Here is a 14,176-nt window from a genome sequence, read left to right as displayed (position 1 = left end):
TTTTGTGGTTTATGACAGATTATTTTTGATTGGTATGAGAATGTACAGAAATGCCAATGAAACTTGGATCCATGCACTACAACATTAGCTGTCATACAATATATTAAGACTTGCAGCATATTAATATAAATATTGTGTTTAACATCTCAATGTTTACTTCTCAAAAGAATATAAGCTAAAAAGAAAATATCACCAATGTGACTTCACATTTTAAGGAGAAAAAAGCACATATGCAAAAATATCAGCCCCTCAAATAAATCCCACATGAAAATTTTGGCCATAATTCTGAAAGTATAGTTTTTAAAAATGCAGGCAGACCAGTTGTAACTTTCTCCATTCCACAGGAGCTGCCTAATGCCCAAGTGCAATGTACTGTACAGTAGAGTGAGCAAGAGGTTAGTGAAATATTGTTTTAACATTGGTAACATGCTTTATTGATTGTGTCAAAATGCACAGTTTCTAACCTGTAGCTGATGTCAGAGATTTCTTTGCTCCGAAAATTTTTATGTTATGATTCACAAATTCATTGTAAATGAATGAAACAGAAGAGTGTGTCATTAAAGAACTAGCATTGTGCTAGTTAATTATTAACATCACTGTTGTGCATTATTTTCTTTGATTTTAAAACTGACACTGTTAAAGTGAAGTAAATTTGCAGTAGCTGTTTTAATTTTCATTGTGATTGGCATGATGAAATTGTAAATCAAAAATCATTACCTTCATTTCATAGTAATTCTTCAGATGATTACATTTATTTAGTTTTATTTTGAGGTATATATATAGTGTGTTAATTTTAACTGAAGACATTGAAATATCTCAAAAACTACACATTGGATCAAAGCAAGTTATAACTCCAATTTGTTTGTCTTGGAGGGGGACTTCCAATGGTACTACACCTAACCCCCCACCCCACCCCATGCATGGGATGACAGGGGGCAACTTTGAAATCATCAATGGGGAGTCCCATTTTCTTATTGCATATTACAGTTCTATGGCAAAATGTACATACATTCCGTCTGAATCACTTTCTTTGTTTCACCACAGATGGCATTGTAATCAGAGGAATAGAAATAGGTACACAGTTGTAATTTACAACAGCTACTTAATGGCCCTTGAATATCTAATGGCACATGGGACCCCTACCTCCATGCTGTGAGGGTAGGACAGGCCAGTATTCCGTAACTTCTCATTGGAAACCTCATTCACAATTTTGTATTCCTCCAACATATCAAACAGGGGACTACTCAACACACCACTGTGGCCATGGCTCCATGTGAATGCTACTCTTTTCTGATTAGAGTAAGTGTTCAAATATAGTACCACCAACTTCAATACACTTAGTGATTTGTTTTTCAAATAACTGTACGCAGGGCAGAAGCATATCTGTGGGAATGTCAGCACAGGCATTCCTTATGCGGTCAACCATGACTTCACAGCCTGTTGGCACTTGCTGGTACACCTTATCTTTCAAATACCCACAAAGAAAGAAATCTGATGACATCAAATCCAGTGACCTAGTGGGCCAATTAATAGGGCCACCTCTGCTGGTCCACTGATCACTCCAAACACTAATACCTCCCATGCCTCAACTGCATGCTGAAATCACATACATTGTCAAATGTCCAGGGCAACATACTGCAATAGTACCAGTAGTTCTTGTTCCAAAAATGTTCAATATTTGCGTCCATTCAACATTCCATCAATAAAATATGGGCCAGTGAGTTTTTTCTCCATGATATCACACCATATGTTAACTGAGTAGGGACACTGATGGTCAATTTGCCATAGCTGGTGTGGTTTGTCTACACTGCAGTAATGCATGTTATGCCAGTTAATGCTACCATGGCTTGTGAAGGTAGACTCACAGGAAAATAGTACCTTGGCAAATAACATGCAGGTCATTTGCATTTGTTTACATGCCCCTCACAAAACACTACCCGGTTATGAAAATAGATGCCATGAAGTTCTTGATGCAGTGATACGTGGTATGGATGATATTTATGATGAAGCAGTATTGTGACAGTACTACCTATGATCATACCAGAATCACAGTGTAATTGCCAGACACTTATCCATGAGTTGTAGTGTAATGTTGTTAGTACAGCTTCTCCTGTAAAACACTTGCTTCATTTCCTTTTGCTGGTCTATATGTTGCCATCAGACAACCTTGTAAAAGAACAAATGAGAGTGAGCTTTCTCTGGAATATGCTTGGCATACAAGACAACAGCAGGCTCCAGTTTCTTCTTCTGTGGTTGCAGCATTCATCATCCACTTTCACATGTCTTCTCCAAATGATAGACAGGTGTGTAGGCAATAAACACTGTGAAAGTATTGTAATATTTAGAGCCGCTATCTGTTCTATGTCTGCACAATATGTGAGCTCTGGTCACAGTGTACTGCTTGTTATGATATGTCATAAGTTTGCTACATGAGCACAGTGGCACATTGAGTTGTCCCCTTTATGATATGGCAGAGGAATACCATGTTGCAAATGGAGTTTCCAACTATAAGTTATAAAATACTGGCCTGTCCTACCCTCACAGCATGGAGGTGGTGTCCCATGTACCATTGGATATTCAAGGGGCATTGAGCATCAGGTTATAAATTATGATTCTGTATCCATTTCTATTTCTCTGATTAGAGTGCCATCTGTGGGGAAATGGAGAAGATGCATCAGATAAAAGATATGCAGGTTTTGCCAAGGAATTGTGATCTGCAATAAAAAATGGGGGTTCCCACTGAAGATTTCAAAATTACCCCCTTCCCCCTCCATCACCCATGCACTGATTGAGATGACGTGTCAAGTGTGCTATTGTTGAATGCCCTCTCCAAGCCAACAAATTGGAATTATAATTTTTTTGATCCGATGTGTTGTTTTCAAGATATATCAATGTCTTCAGTCACAATGAACGTCCTCTCTACAGCTGCAGAATATCACTATGAGAATATTTTTAAAATAATATTGAACATATATGTTTGTGAGGTTGATATATAATGTACTCATATTAAATAGTAATTTTTGCACAAAATAATTTGTATTCTTGAACAAGATTTTATTACACAATGGGCAGATGTCTCTCCTCTTTCTTCACCTTCAACATCCCACAAATAGGATGTTTCTGGTTGTCATTCTACAGTACAGTACTCTGTGCTCAGACATTAGGCAACTGCAGTGGGGCAGAGCAAGTTTAAAAGCTGTATAGAGCATGACAATTATTGAACTATATGAAAAAAATGTACATTAGTTATAAACTATGGTGTGTGCACACTTTATTCAACATGTAAATGTCACTACAGATATTCAGATTTATATTATGACATATTTGATATGCTTTCCATCATTGGTGCTGATGTGGTGCAGATGAATAGTGAAATTCTACAGTGCCTGCTGAAGTGTCGGAACATTGATGATGTCAGTGACTGCCTGACTGGCTTTTTCAGCTCAGCAATGGTGTTGGGGTTACTGCTGTGCACCTTGTCTTTAGTATAGCCCCACAAAAAGGAGTCACATGTGTTCAGATCAGGAGAATATGGCGGCGAATCAAGGTCCATTCCAGTGGACTCATGGGTACCCCAGAGCGAGAATGTGGTCCCCAAATTGCTGTTCCAGAACATCAAACTCTCTCCTGCTTCGATGGAGTCAAGCTCCGTCTTGCAAGAACCACATCCTCTCAAAATCAGGGTCACTTTGGATAATGGGAATGAAATTATCTTCCAAAACATTCATGTAACATTTGGTAGTCACTGTGCCACCAAGGAATATCACACCGATTATTCCGTGACTTGACATTGCACACCACACAATAACCTGTTGAGGGTGAAAAGACTTCTCAAACACAAAATGTGGATTCTTAGTCCCCCAATTGTGCTAATTTTGCTTATTGATGAACTCATCCAAACAAAAATGGTCTTCATCACTAAATCAAACCATACTGTGTATATTAATTCCCATCATGCCCCGCAGCCAAACGTGCAGTTTGAATGTCCTAATGCAAACCGTTCAGAAGTTATGACAATTTTATTTCATATAGTTCAATATTTCTCACTCTGTATCTAGAAGATCATAACTATGTACTACTAGAATTATGGCTCAAATTTTCATACAGGATAGGCTGCTGGCCCTGATACCTTGCAAGCGTGCTTTTTTTCTCCTTAAAATATGGGGTCAAGTTGATTATGTTTCCTTGCAGGTAATGGGACTTATTGGTGTAATGTTTTCTTTTACATTCATAATTTTTTTAAAACAACAAGACATAGCAGTGACAATCTCAGTTTTCACCAACAGGACAGTAAAAGAGATGTGGACCAGGAAGATACCAGCAACAGTTTTGTGGAAGACTTGAAATGGAACAATAAACTAAAATCTCTACAGATGACTTTAAAAACACATGATGAGGATAAGTAAGTCTTTGCATTTTGTGTGTACATAGTATTTTCATTAAAAATATGTTACACAGGTTGAAATGTTATGATGTTAACTTGCTTACTTGGGTTAATCTCAAGTTAGTGGGAAAGTGAGGATCACCTTAGTGAACCCAATAACAATTTTATGGCTAAGTTAAGACAGGAAGACATCTAATATGCAGTCTCACATTGTTTAATGAAGTATTCATCACTGACCATGGCAGCAGTGTAGTGAGACACAGGACTTGCATTTGGCAGGGGTGTGGTTTAAGTCAATATCCAGCCACTCATACTGAAATTTTAATTGGTTACCGTAAATTATTTTTGACAAATTCAAAGACAATAACCTTGAAAGTTTATGGACATTTTCCAACCCATTCTTGTCCAATCAGAACTTTTGCCTCATCTTTAATCACTTATTTACCTAATTACTTATGGGTTGTTAAACTCTAATCTTTCTTCCTTTCAATAAATAGTTTACAGGTCTCTTGAACTTATAATAACAATAACATGTCAAAGACTCTTAGTGAATTGTTAGTTACATTAGTGTTTGAATACAAGTCAATTAATGTAGAAACAGTCAGTAATCTATGCTAAAATTGAGACAATGAATTGGTATGAGCATTACAATTTAATTTAATTTAATTTTTGTTTACCTATTGCAGAAATTCAGGTATAATAAGACTATGTGAATACCACAATCCCCCTTTTCCAGCCCTTTCTCTCTCTCCTTGTGCCTCAAGAATCACCCTCCACTATATTTTATGTGTATTATTATAAATATCAATATCAGTTTAGGGTAGATTGCTACTGACCACATAGAAGAGGTGTTGAGTGGCAGTCAACACATTTAAAAGTACATTTAAAGTGGACTAAACTACTGGACAAAGTCCTTCTTCAGATTTAGAAATAGATTCACACATTCATTGTTTTTCTACATCTGAAGAAGGACATTGTCCAGTAGCTTAGTCACCATTTAAATTTGCCTGTCTGCACTTTATGGCTCCTCTGTGTGATAAGCAGCAGTTTATGTCAATTCATATTTCCGTTATTTCATCCTGTATTTTCCATTGCAGATGACTGCACAACAACTTCTATCCATACTGAATCAATGACCCACCAGCAATGACACCAGCTGGATAGCTGTTACTCATTCAACACCAAAATGTTTTTCCACTTCTGCCAAGTTACTTAGAGATACTGAACCTGCATTGATAAAATGTCTCACTTGTAATAACTGGCAGTGACTGTCCATTAAACTCCTATCTAAAAATTATTAGGCTTAACACTTGCAATCAAATGATGGGTGTCCTTCCACATCTTCCTGTGTGAAGCCATCCCACTTCATCACCACACAGCCTGATTGGAAACATGGTGCACCATGCCTGAAATGAAAAACCAAAAGCATTAAAGGCCTTCAGACCAAACAGATTTGCTTTACCAACATCATCCACTACCAAAATGTCAAGGAACAAAGCACAGTTTTATGCTTAGTGGGAGCCATAATTTTTCCGAAATTGGAATATGTTGCTTGTTGTAACTCACTAGATGTTGAGTAACTGGAGACAATGCCAGAGATCCCAAATCCACATAAGTTTGTGGGCATGGGAAGAGTAACTGCTTACATGGATCTGTACATACTGTAATTAATCTAATCTTGTCCTCATGATCCCTGTGGGACCAATGTGTAGGGAGCTGTAGTATGTTCCTAGAGTCATCAATTAAAACTGAAACTTTGCAAGTAGGCTTTCTTGGAATAGTTCAATTATATTTTTAAGAGTCCACCTGTACAACACATGTCTGTGACAACTCTCCCACAGATCAAACAAACCTGTCACTGTATCATACTGTAAGACCCAAGCAAGAGCATGGCCACAATGTACCAAAGTTTATTCTTCTTCCACATAAAAGTGGATAACAGTTGAGAACACAGACACAAACATAGAAACAATCCAGGCACTGATACAAGCAGTTGCTGACAATAAGTACGAACACAATAGGAGGGCAAGTACCTGCTGCTCTGTGCTTATAAAGAGGAGGGCTCCAGTAGATGGTGCAGCTGATGACCTACCGTGTGCACAAGCCATGTGACCCACTGCAGGTGGCCTGTAGTGGCTGGTCTATGTAGATGCTGTTGATGAAATATTAAAAGTGTAGTGCATTGGAGGCCTCATGCTGTGTTGTGTATCCAAGTATTACATACAGGGTAACAGCAGTGACCACTTGTGCTGCACATCTGTGCATATGTTCAATATCTGCTGTTAGTCATGCTTGATATGGGGTCCACCACACTTGACCAATATTCTAGGATGGGTCACATGAGTGATTCTAAGAAGTATCCTTTGTAGACTGATTGTATTTTCCTAGTATTCTAACAATAGGCCATAATCTGACATATGTTTCACCCATGACTCAGGCTATGTGTTTGTTCCATAGCATGCCCCTACATAATGTTACACCCGGGTATTTGTATGAGTTGATCAATTCCAACATTGACTTACTGATATTATAGTCATAGGATAATACACTTTTTCATTTCGTGAAGTGAAGAATTTTGCATTTATGAACATCTGAAGAAAGTTACCAGTCTTTACACCACTTGAAAACCTTATCAAGGTCTGACTGAATATTTGTGCAGCTTCTTTCAGACTGTACTTCATTGGAGGTAAGTGCACCATCCATAAAAATCTGAGTTGCATGAGGTCATTAATATACAACAGAAACAGCAAAGGACCTAATGCAGTTCGCTGGCCGGAGTGGCTGAGCGGTTGTAGGTGCTCCAGTCTGGAACCGCGCGACCACTATGGTCGCAGGTTCGAATCCTGCCTTGGGCATGGATGTTTGTGTCATCCTTAGGTTAGTTAGGTTTAAGTAGTTCTAAGTTCTAGAGGACCGATGACCTCACATGTTAAGTCGCATAGTGCTCAGAGCCATTTGAACCATTTGAATGCACTTCCTTGGGCCACACCCAAGGTTACTTCTATGTCTGTCAATGACTCTTCATCCGTGATAACATGCTGCATCCCCCCTAACAAAAAGTCCTCAATCTAAAGACTAATTTTGCTTGCTACCTCATATGATTATAATTATGATAATAAGCATAGGTGTCATACTGAGTTACATACTTTTCATTAATCAAGGGATACTGCATCTGCCTGACTGCCTTGAACTATGGCTTTCAGTATGTCATGTGAGGAAAGTGTGAGTTGGCTTTCACATGACAGATATTTTTAAAATCCACGCTGATTGGCATGGAGAAGGTCACACTGTTCAAGATACTTCTTTATATTTGAGCTCAGAATATCTTCCAAGATTCTACAACAAATAGTTGGCAAGGACATTGGATGGTAGTTTTGTGGATCATTTGTGCAATCCTTTAAGTAGGCGGGCAAGACTTGTGTTTTGTTCCATCAGCAGCTTCTGGTTTAGTGATTAGCATAGCTGGCTTTCTATCATGGGGCCCCGTGTTCAGTTCCTGGCTGGGTTGGGTAATGTTTCTGTTTGGGACAGTGGTTGTGTGTGTGTATGTGTGAGTGTGTGTGTGTGTGTTTGTTGTTCTCACCATTATTTCATCATCAATGGTGTGCAAGTCAGTGAAGTGGCAGCAGATAAAAAGACTTGCACTAGGGGACTCACAGCCAAGTATACCACATGCACGTTTCATTTTGCATTTTCTTTTTTTACTTGAGGAGTCTGCAATAGCTAATAGATAACAGAAGAGCTAACTCACTCATAAATTTGGTATAGAATCTCATAGCCATTCCATCAGGCCCTGGAGCTTTGCTCAGTTTTAACTATTTCAGCTGTTCCTCTATGCCACTGACACTAATACCTGTTTCACTCATCTTTTCAGTGTTACAAGAATTCAGTTGGGGCAATACATGTGGTTTTTTCTTTGTAAAGGAACATTTGAAAATAGAGGTAAGCATTCCTACAGTTGCTTTGCTAATCTCAGTTTCAGATCCTGTATCATCCATGAGTGATTAGACACTAACTTTGGTATCACTAACAGTCTCCATGAATGACCAAAATTACTCTGGGTTTTGTGAAAGACCTCTTGACAATGATCTTCTATGATAGTCATTGGAGGCTTCACAAATTGCTCTCATGACAGCCTTTTCATTCAGCATCTATCTATCTACAACTAGTTATAAACTAGCTACACCTATTACAAAGTAATTTCTGTCTCTTTAGAAGTTTCTTTACAGTGACTGTATACCATGGAAAGCACCTCCCATCATGAACTGTTCTACTAGCTAGATACCTATCCAGTGGTTGCTCAACTATCCTTTTACAGTATGAGCTGCAGTCTGTCAATGTAGAACTGTGCTTGCTGTTTTTAAAACAAGATTATAATAATGAACAGGAATTATCAAGAATGCCATAAGGCATATGATTGATTTCATTGTAATAACTTAGGATTTACAAAATTAAAACAAATCTCAGAAGATTTGACCTTAATTAGAGCAAATTAACTTTGTTTATGATATTGAATATGGTGATATCTTGTGACAAGATGTTCTGGAATCATCACATTATTTCTTCTACTATTGTAGGTAATAGTATCCTATAGTGAAAGCTGTTGTTCTGCAGTCGAGTGTATATTGCAAAGTAAATATGTGACAGTTGATGGTTGTCCTCTCATTGGCCATGAACTACACTTTACCCACCAAAACACTCATTACTTTTTGTGACTCTATGAGTTTTGTAATTTCCCTAATCATTGTGTGCAGAAAACTGTAGTTTTCTATCAGGATGAAAGAATGAGTGAATAGCTCAAAGCTACAACTGCAGAGCTAGAGTCCTGGCACACCATATTCAGCTGGATGTAGTCATACATGTGTGTGTGTGTGTGTGTGTGTGTGTGTGTGTGTGTGTTTGTGTGTGTGTGTGTGTGTGCACATGCTCTAGCTCTAAAAAGGATTTCTCCAAAAGCTAGCAAAATTTTCAGTCTTGTTTAAGTACCTGTTGATGACTCAATGCCTCTACAATACTGTGATTTGTTACATTTATTCCTAAATTACTTACTGTTACTTTAGATGTTCAGTTCTGAAGAATTTTAGAAAAAAGTGATTCTGACTGCTGCTCCATTGTTGGCTCTTAACCCCACTGAAAAAATTCAAAGCATGAAGAAAAGATTTAGTCAATTGACCAATACGTCATACCGCCCTCCCCATTCACTCAGTCTGCAACAAACAAATTTGAATTCTAACAAACTGTTTATATGAATGATACAACTATTATAATGCACATGAAGTTCTGTCAGGAAGCAACAGTTTGTGAGAATTATAAGAGAAATAGGAACAACAGAACAGTAGCAAGCTAACCTACCAATAGTGTCACATTTATGGAAAACCCAAGAATTAAAATATTCCAGGAGCCACTAAACATGCTTCAAGGTTCTTTTATAGAATGTTCTGTTGTGCATGGCATACTGTGGATATTTGAGTGTGAAAAGAAAGCAGATCTTTTCAGATGTAAGAAATCACCATATTCCTCCACAATTCTGATGGGATGAGTCATCTGTGAGTTCATTTCTTTTGTAAAGTCTCACATACCTTCATAATTAACCATAAAGCATGTCAGATAAAGTGAAGTTGATGAAGTCTCTTTGTTTAGGTCAATCTTTACTTCTGTTTGAAGTTTGTCATCTCCCTCCTCCAAAAATGTATTTGCAATGTAGGCAACTGCTACCTTGTTTACTTGATAAAAGTGCCACTACCTGCCAAAGGGTTTAGGGATGTGCTCTTGTGGTATTATAGAGGTGTATTTTATTTATTTTTTTGCATTTTGTTCTACATGATCATAGTGAGAAGCAAATCTACATTGTCATGGAATGAGTCAGTACCGTTAGTGACTCATCTGTCATCATTATTGGTAATCAGATGGCACTCAGGGGTCCTCTGTTTGCACCAACTGTTGTGATCTTCAGGCAGTAACTGTGCTGAGGTTGGAATTGAATGAAGTTTGCAACATTCATTCTAGGGTACAACCATGGCCCACTGATGAATAGGTTGAGCAACTTCAGCCATATTAACAGGGTTGAAAATGTATTGCACTTTGGCATTTGGCACCTTTATAATAGTTTGCGTGTGAGAATACATGCTATGTTGCTGCCAGATGGGGAGGGGAAGGGATACAGTGTGTATTGGTGTGACTGTTTGAGCACCCTTTACTGTGATCCATGTTTTATTTGGTGTGAATTTGCTATCATATACTCCAACAATGATGAACTGTCTGTGAGATCACTTTTCAGAAAAATGATCCTGTCCTTGAGGGTATCAATTTTTTTTTTCTGAGAGAGTAGATAAAATAAAATTTACAAGCAGATGACAAGCTGCTGAGTAGAAGGAGTGATCAATGGGGAAATTCTTCAATTTAGATGTGAGAGATCAAGAATTAATCCTAAGGATTTTAAAATGTTGTGGTAGGTTATTGAAAATAGATGCAGAAGAAGATGACAGCTCACCTTTCTGCACAAGAGTGAAGGAGGTGTGCTCCAAATGCAGATTAGATTTCTACCTAGTATTAACTCAGTAAGAGTTGCCAACTATTGGGAATAAGTGCACATTGTTAATAACAAATGACATTATAGAAAATATATATTGAGAGGCCAATGTCAGAATTCCAAAACTCCAAAACAGGATTTGAAAAGAGATTTGAGAACTCACACCATATTTTGCTTGAAGTGCCATTTTCTGAGCCAAAAATACCCTTTGTGAGTGGGAATAGTTAACCCACAATATAGTATTATCTGTCATAAGTGAATGAAAATAACCAAAGTAGATTAATTTCCATGTTGGACTATTACTTATTGCAGATATTGTTCTGATGTTAAATACAGGAGCATTCAGTTTTTGAACAAGATCATGAATATTGGCTTTAAATGACAGAGTAACATTCATTTGAATACCAGTACCTAGGTATATGGATTGTTCAGCTCACTAATCGTATATCCCTCCTGCGTAAAAAAAAACCACATTTTTCATTGAAATGTGTTTTAGGAACCATAAAAACAGAGTTTTCATGTGATTTAGCTGTGAATGTGCATTTTGAATTGGACTATTTGATAGACTGCCTATGTTGCACTCACCATCCTTCTCTACTGAGCAAGTGTCACCAGCAGACAGAAATACTTTAGAATCACCTGTCATATTAAAAGGCATATCATTTATATGTTTTAAGAAACACTAGGCTAGTGGTCCCAGCATTGACCCATGATGTATGTCCCCCTCCCTCCCCCTCCCACCTGATGTATCATTTACATATTATACGAAACTGTAGTCTAGTGGTCCCAGCACTGATCCCTCAGGCATGACCCCCCTTATCAATCCCCAATTGACTCCATCCATATCATAGCTGTTCTCAAAATATGAGCTGAACTAATTGAGAGTTACTCCTCTTATTCCATAATGGTTCAACTTCTACAGTGAAATGTGAAATGAAATGATTGTATGGCATTGTTAGGTGGGAGGTCCCATTCAGTTCGGCCACCAAGTGCAAGTCTTATTTCAGTTCACACCACATTCGGCAACTTGCGTGTCGATGATGAGGATGAAATGATGATGAGGATAACACAACACCCAGTCCACGATCAGAGAAAATCTCCAACCCAGCTGGGAATCGAACCCAGCCCCACTGGGAGGCAAGCAAGTTACCACTCGGCTAAGCAGGCGGACAACTTCTACAGTAATATTTTATGATCAACACAAATGCTTTGGTTAAATCAAAGAAGAGACCTAGTGTTCATATTTTTTGTTTCATCTGTCCAGTGCCTCACAGAGAGAACAGAATGTAACATTTTCACATGGTAAACTATTTCTAAAACTTGACTCTATATCTTCGACCTTCTACTGTTGTTCATACACTTTCTTCACAACTGACCATTTTTTTAAACTTTAACTTGAGAATAAGCCACTCTATTTGCATACCACATGTTCTTTTGCCTTCCTAATAACATTTTCAAGCACCATGCAATACTGTTTGTAATGGACTTCATCCTGATTGTAACTATTTCTAATGATTTTTTATATATAATTTCCACTTTGTTCTATTTGATGTTCTTATCCCATTAGTCAGCTACCCAGGTTGGTTGTAGTGCCATTTTACATAGAAAGCAACTCTCAAGAAGCATGTTAAATTTGTTGAAAAAAAGCATTATATATATATGTCGTCTATGTTATCACTACTATAGACAGTCTGCTACCCTTCTTCTTTAATGAATTTTAATCTGTGTTACTTACAAATGAGAAGCAAATGCATTTTTCATAAGAGATATAGTGCTTTAATGGGTAGTTTTAAGAGAATTTTGATACTTATTTCACTTCAACAGCTTCACATCAAACAGTTCTGCTGCAAAATCAGAAGTCCATAGAAGACCCTTGAGCAGGATTAAACTATTGGCATTTGCTATTGATATTTTTGTAAGTATGTGTAGTGGAGAATTTTGTAAACATAGACTACATCATCTAGACAGTTGAGCTACTGTAAGCACTTCAAAAACTATATGCTGTTTTACATATTATAATGTGTTTATTTTGATTTTTTCCTGTCAAGGTAAAAAAGTGGGAATATGAAGGCAAACCTATGAAAGATGCAATGCATTATTCACCTGAGTTCTGTATTTACAACAGAATTGTAAGAGCCATGAAGAGAGTTTCAGAGTGCTATCCACATCTCTTTGGTATTACAAACTTTCATGATCACAGCAGGTACTTCTACAAAAGTAACTATTCAGTAGACATATTTCTTCCTACAATGTGTTGGGAAAGTCACCCAGAAACATTCACTATGGAGTGTGTTACTGAATTTTCACATGAGACTACTGTTGGTCAAACTGATTTTTAATCTTCATATTGTAAGACAATTCATAATGTAAGGCAATACCTGATAAAGTACAGTATGTGGCAAGAATGTATGATAGGGAGAGTTCTTTAGCTTTAACTCATGACCTATGAACAGCTACAGCAACCTGGTATCATAACTAAATGTACATTTTTAGTTCCTGCTAACACATTACTGACACAACTATTCACTCCAGTCAATCTGCAAATTACTGTCTTGGCATAGTGTATTCATTTCATGTGGCACAATGGAAGCACGTGTGTGTGTGTGGGGGGTGGGGGGGGGGGGGAGGGGGCAAACGGGGGGGGGGGGGGGGCTGTGTGTTTCATGTACTTTAGTTCGAAAAAGGATTCCTCTGAAAGCTAACAAAGTTTTTCCTTTTGTTTATGTGTCTATCATAACTTCAGTGCCTATACTTTTTCCAGAATGAGATTTTCACTCTGCAGTGGAGTGTGCGCTGATATGAAACTTCCTGGCAGATTAAAACTGTGCCCGACCGAGACTCGAACTCGGGACCTTTGCCTTTCGCGGGCAAGTGCTCTACCAACTGAGCTACCAAAGCACAACTCACGCCCGGTACTCACAGCTTTACTTCTGCCAGTACCTCGTCTCCTACCTTCCAAACTTTACAGAAGCTCTCCTGCGAGCTTCTGTAAAGTTTGGAAGGTAGGAGACGAGGTACTGGCAGAAGTAAAGCTGTGAGTACCGGGCGTGAGTTGTGCTTCGGTAGCTCAGTTGGTAGAGCACTTGCCCGCGAAAGGCAAAGGTCCCGAGTTTGAGTCTCGGTCGGGCACACAGTTTTAATCTGCCAGGAAGTTTCATATCAGCGCACACTCCACTGCAGAGTGAAAATCTCATTCTGGAAACATCCCCTAGGCTGTGGCTAAGCTATGTCTCCGCAATATCCTTTCTTTCAGGAGTGTTAGT

At 38.2% G+C, this 14,176-nt stretch overlaps 1 protein-coding gene across 1 annotated transcript in view; it reads left to right on the top strand.

The window, feature by feature from the left end:
- Positions 1–14,176, top strand: part of LOC126471533 (uncharacterized) — a 228,362-nt gene that overhangs the window by 186,660 nt on the left and 27,526 nt on the right. The window contains exons 13-15 of the mRNA XM_050099760.1: positions 4,287–4,402; positions 12,738–12,828; positions 12,962–13,116. Coding sequence (XP_049955717.1) covers positions 4,287–4,402; positions 12,738–12,828; positions 12,962–13,116 — 362 coding nt within the window. The remainder of the gene's footprint in view (positions 1–4,286; positions 4,403–12,737; positions 12,829–12,961; positions 13,117–14,176) is intronic.

This window comes from Schistocerca serialis, chromosome 3 (assembly GCF_023864345.2).
Source record: "Schistocerca serialis cubense isolate TAMUIC-IGC-003099 chromosome 3, iqSchSeri2.2, whole genome shotgun sequence".
NCBI lineage: Eukaryota > Metazoa > Arthropoda > Insecta > Orthoptera > Acrididae > Schistocerca > Schistocerca serialis.
This window is presented reverse-complemented; position numbering and strand designations above follow the sequence as displayed.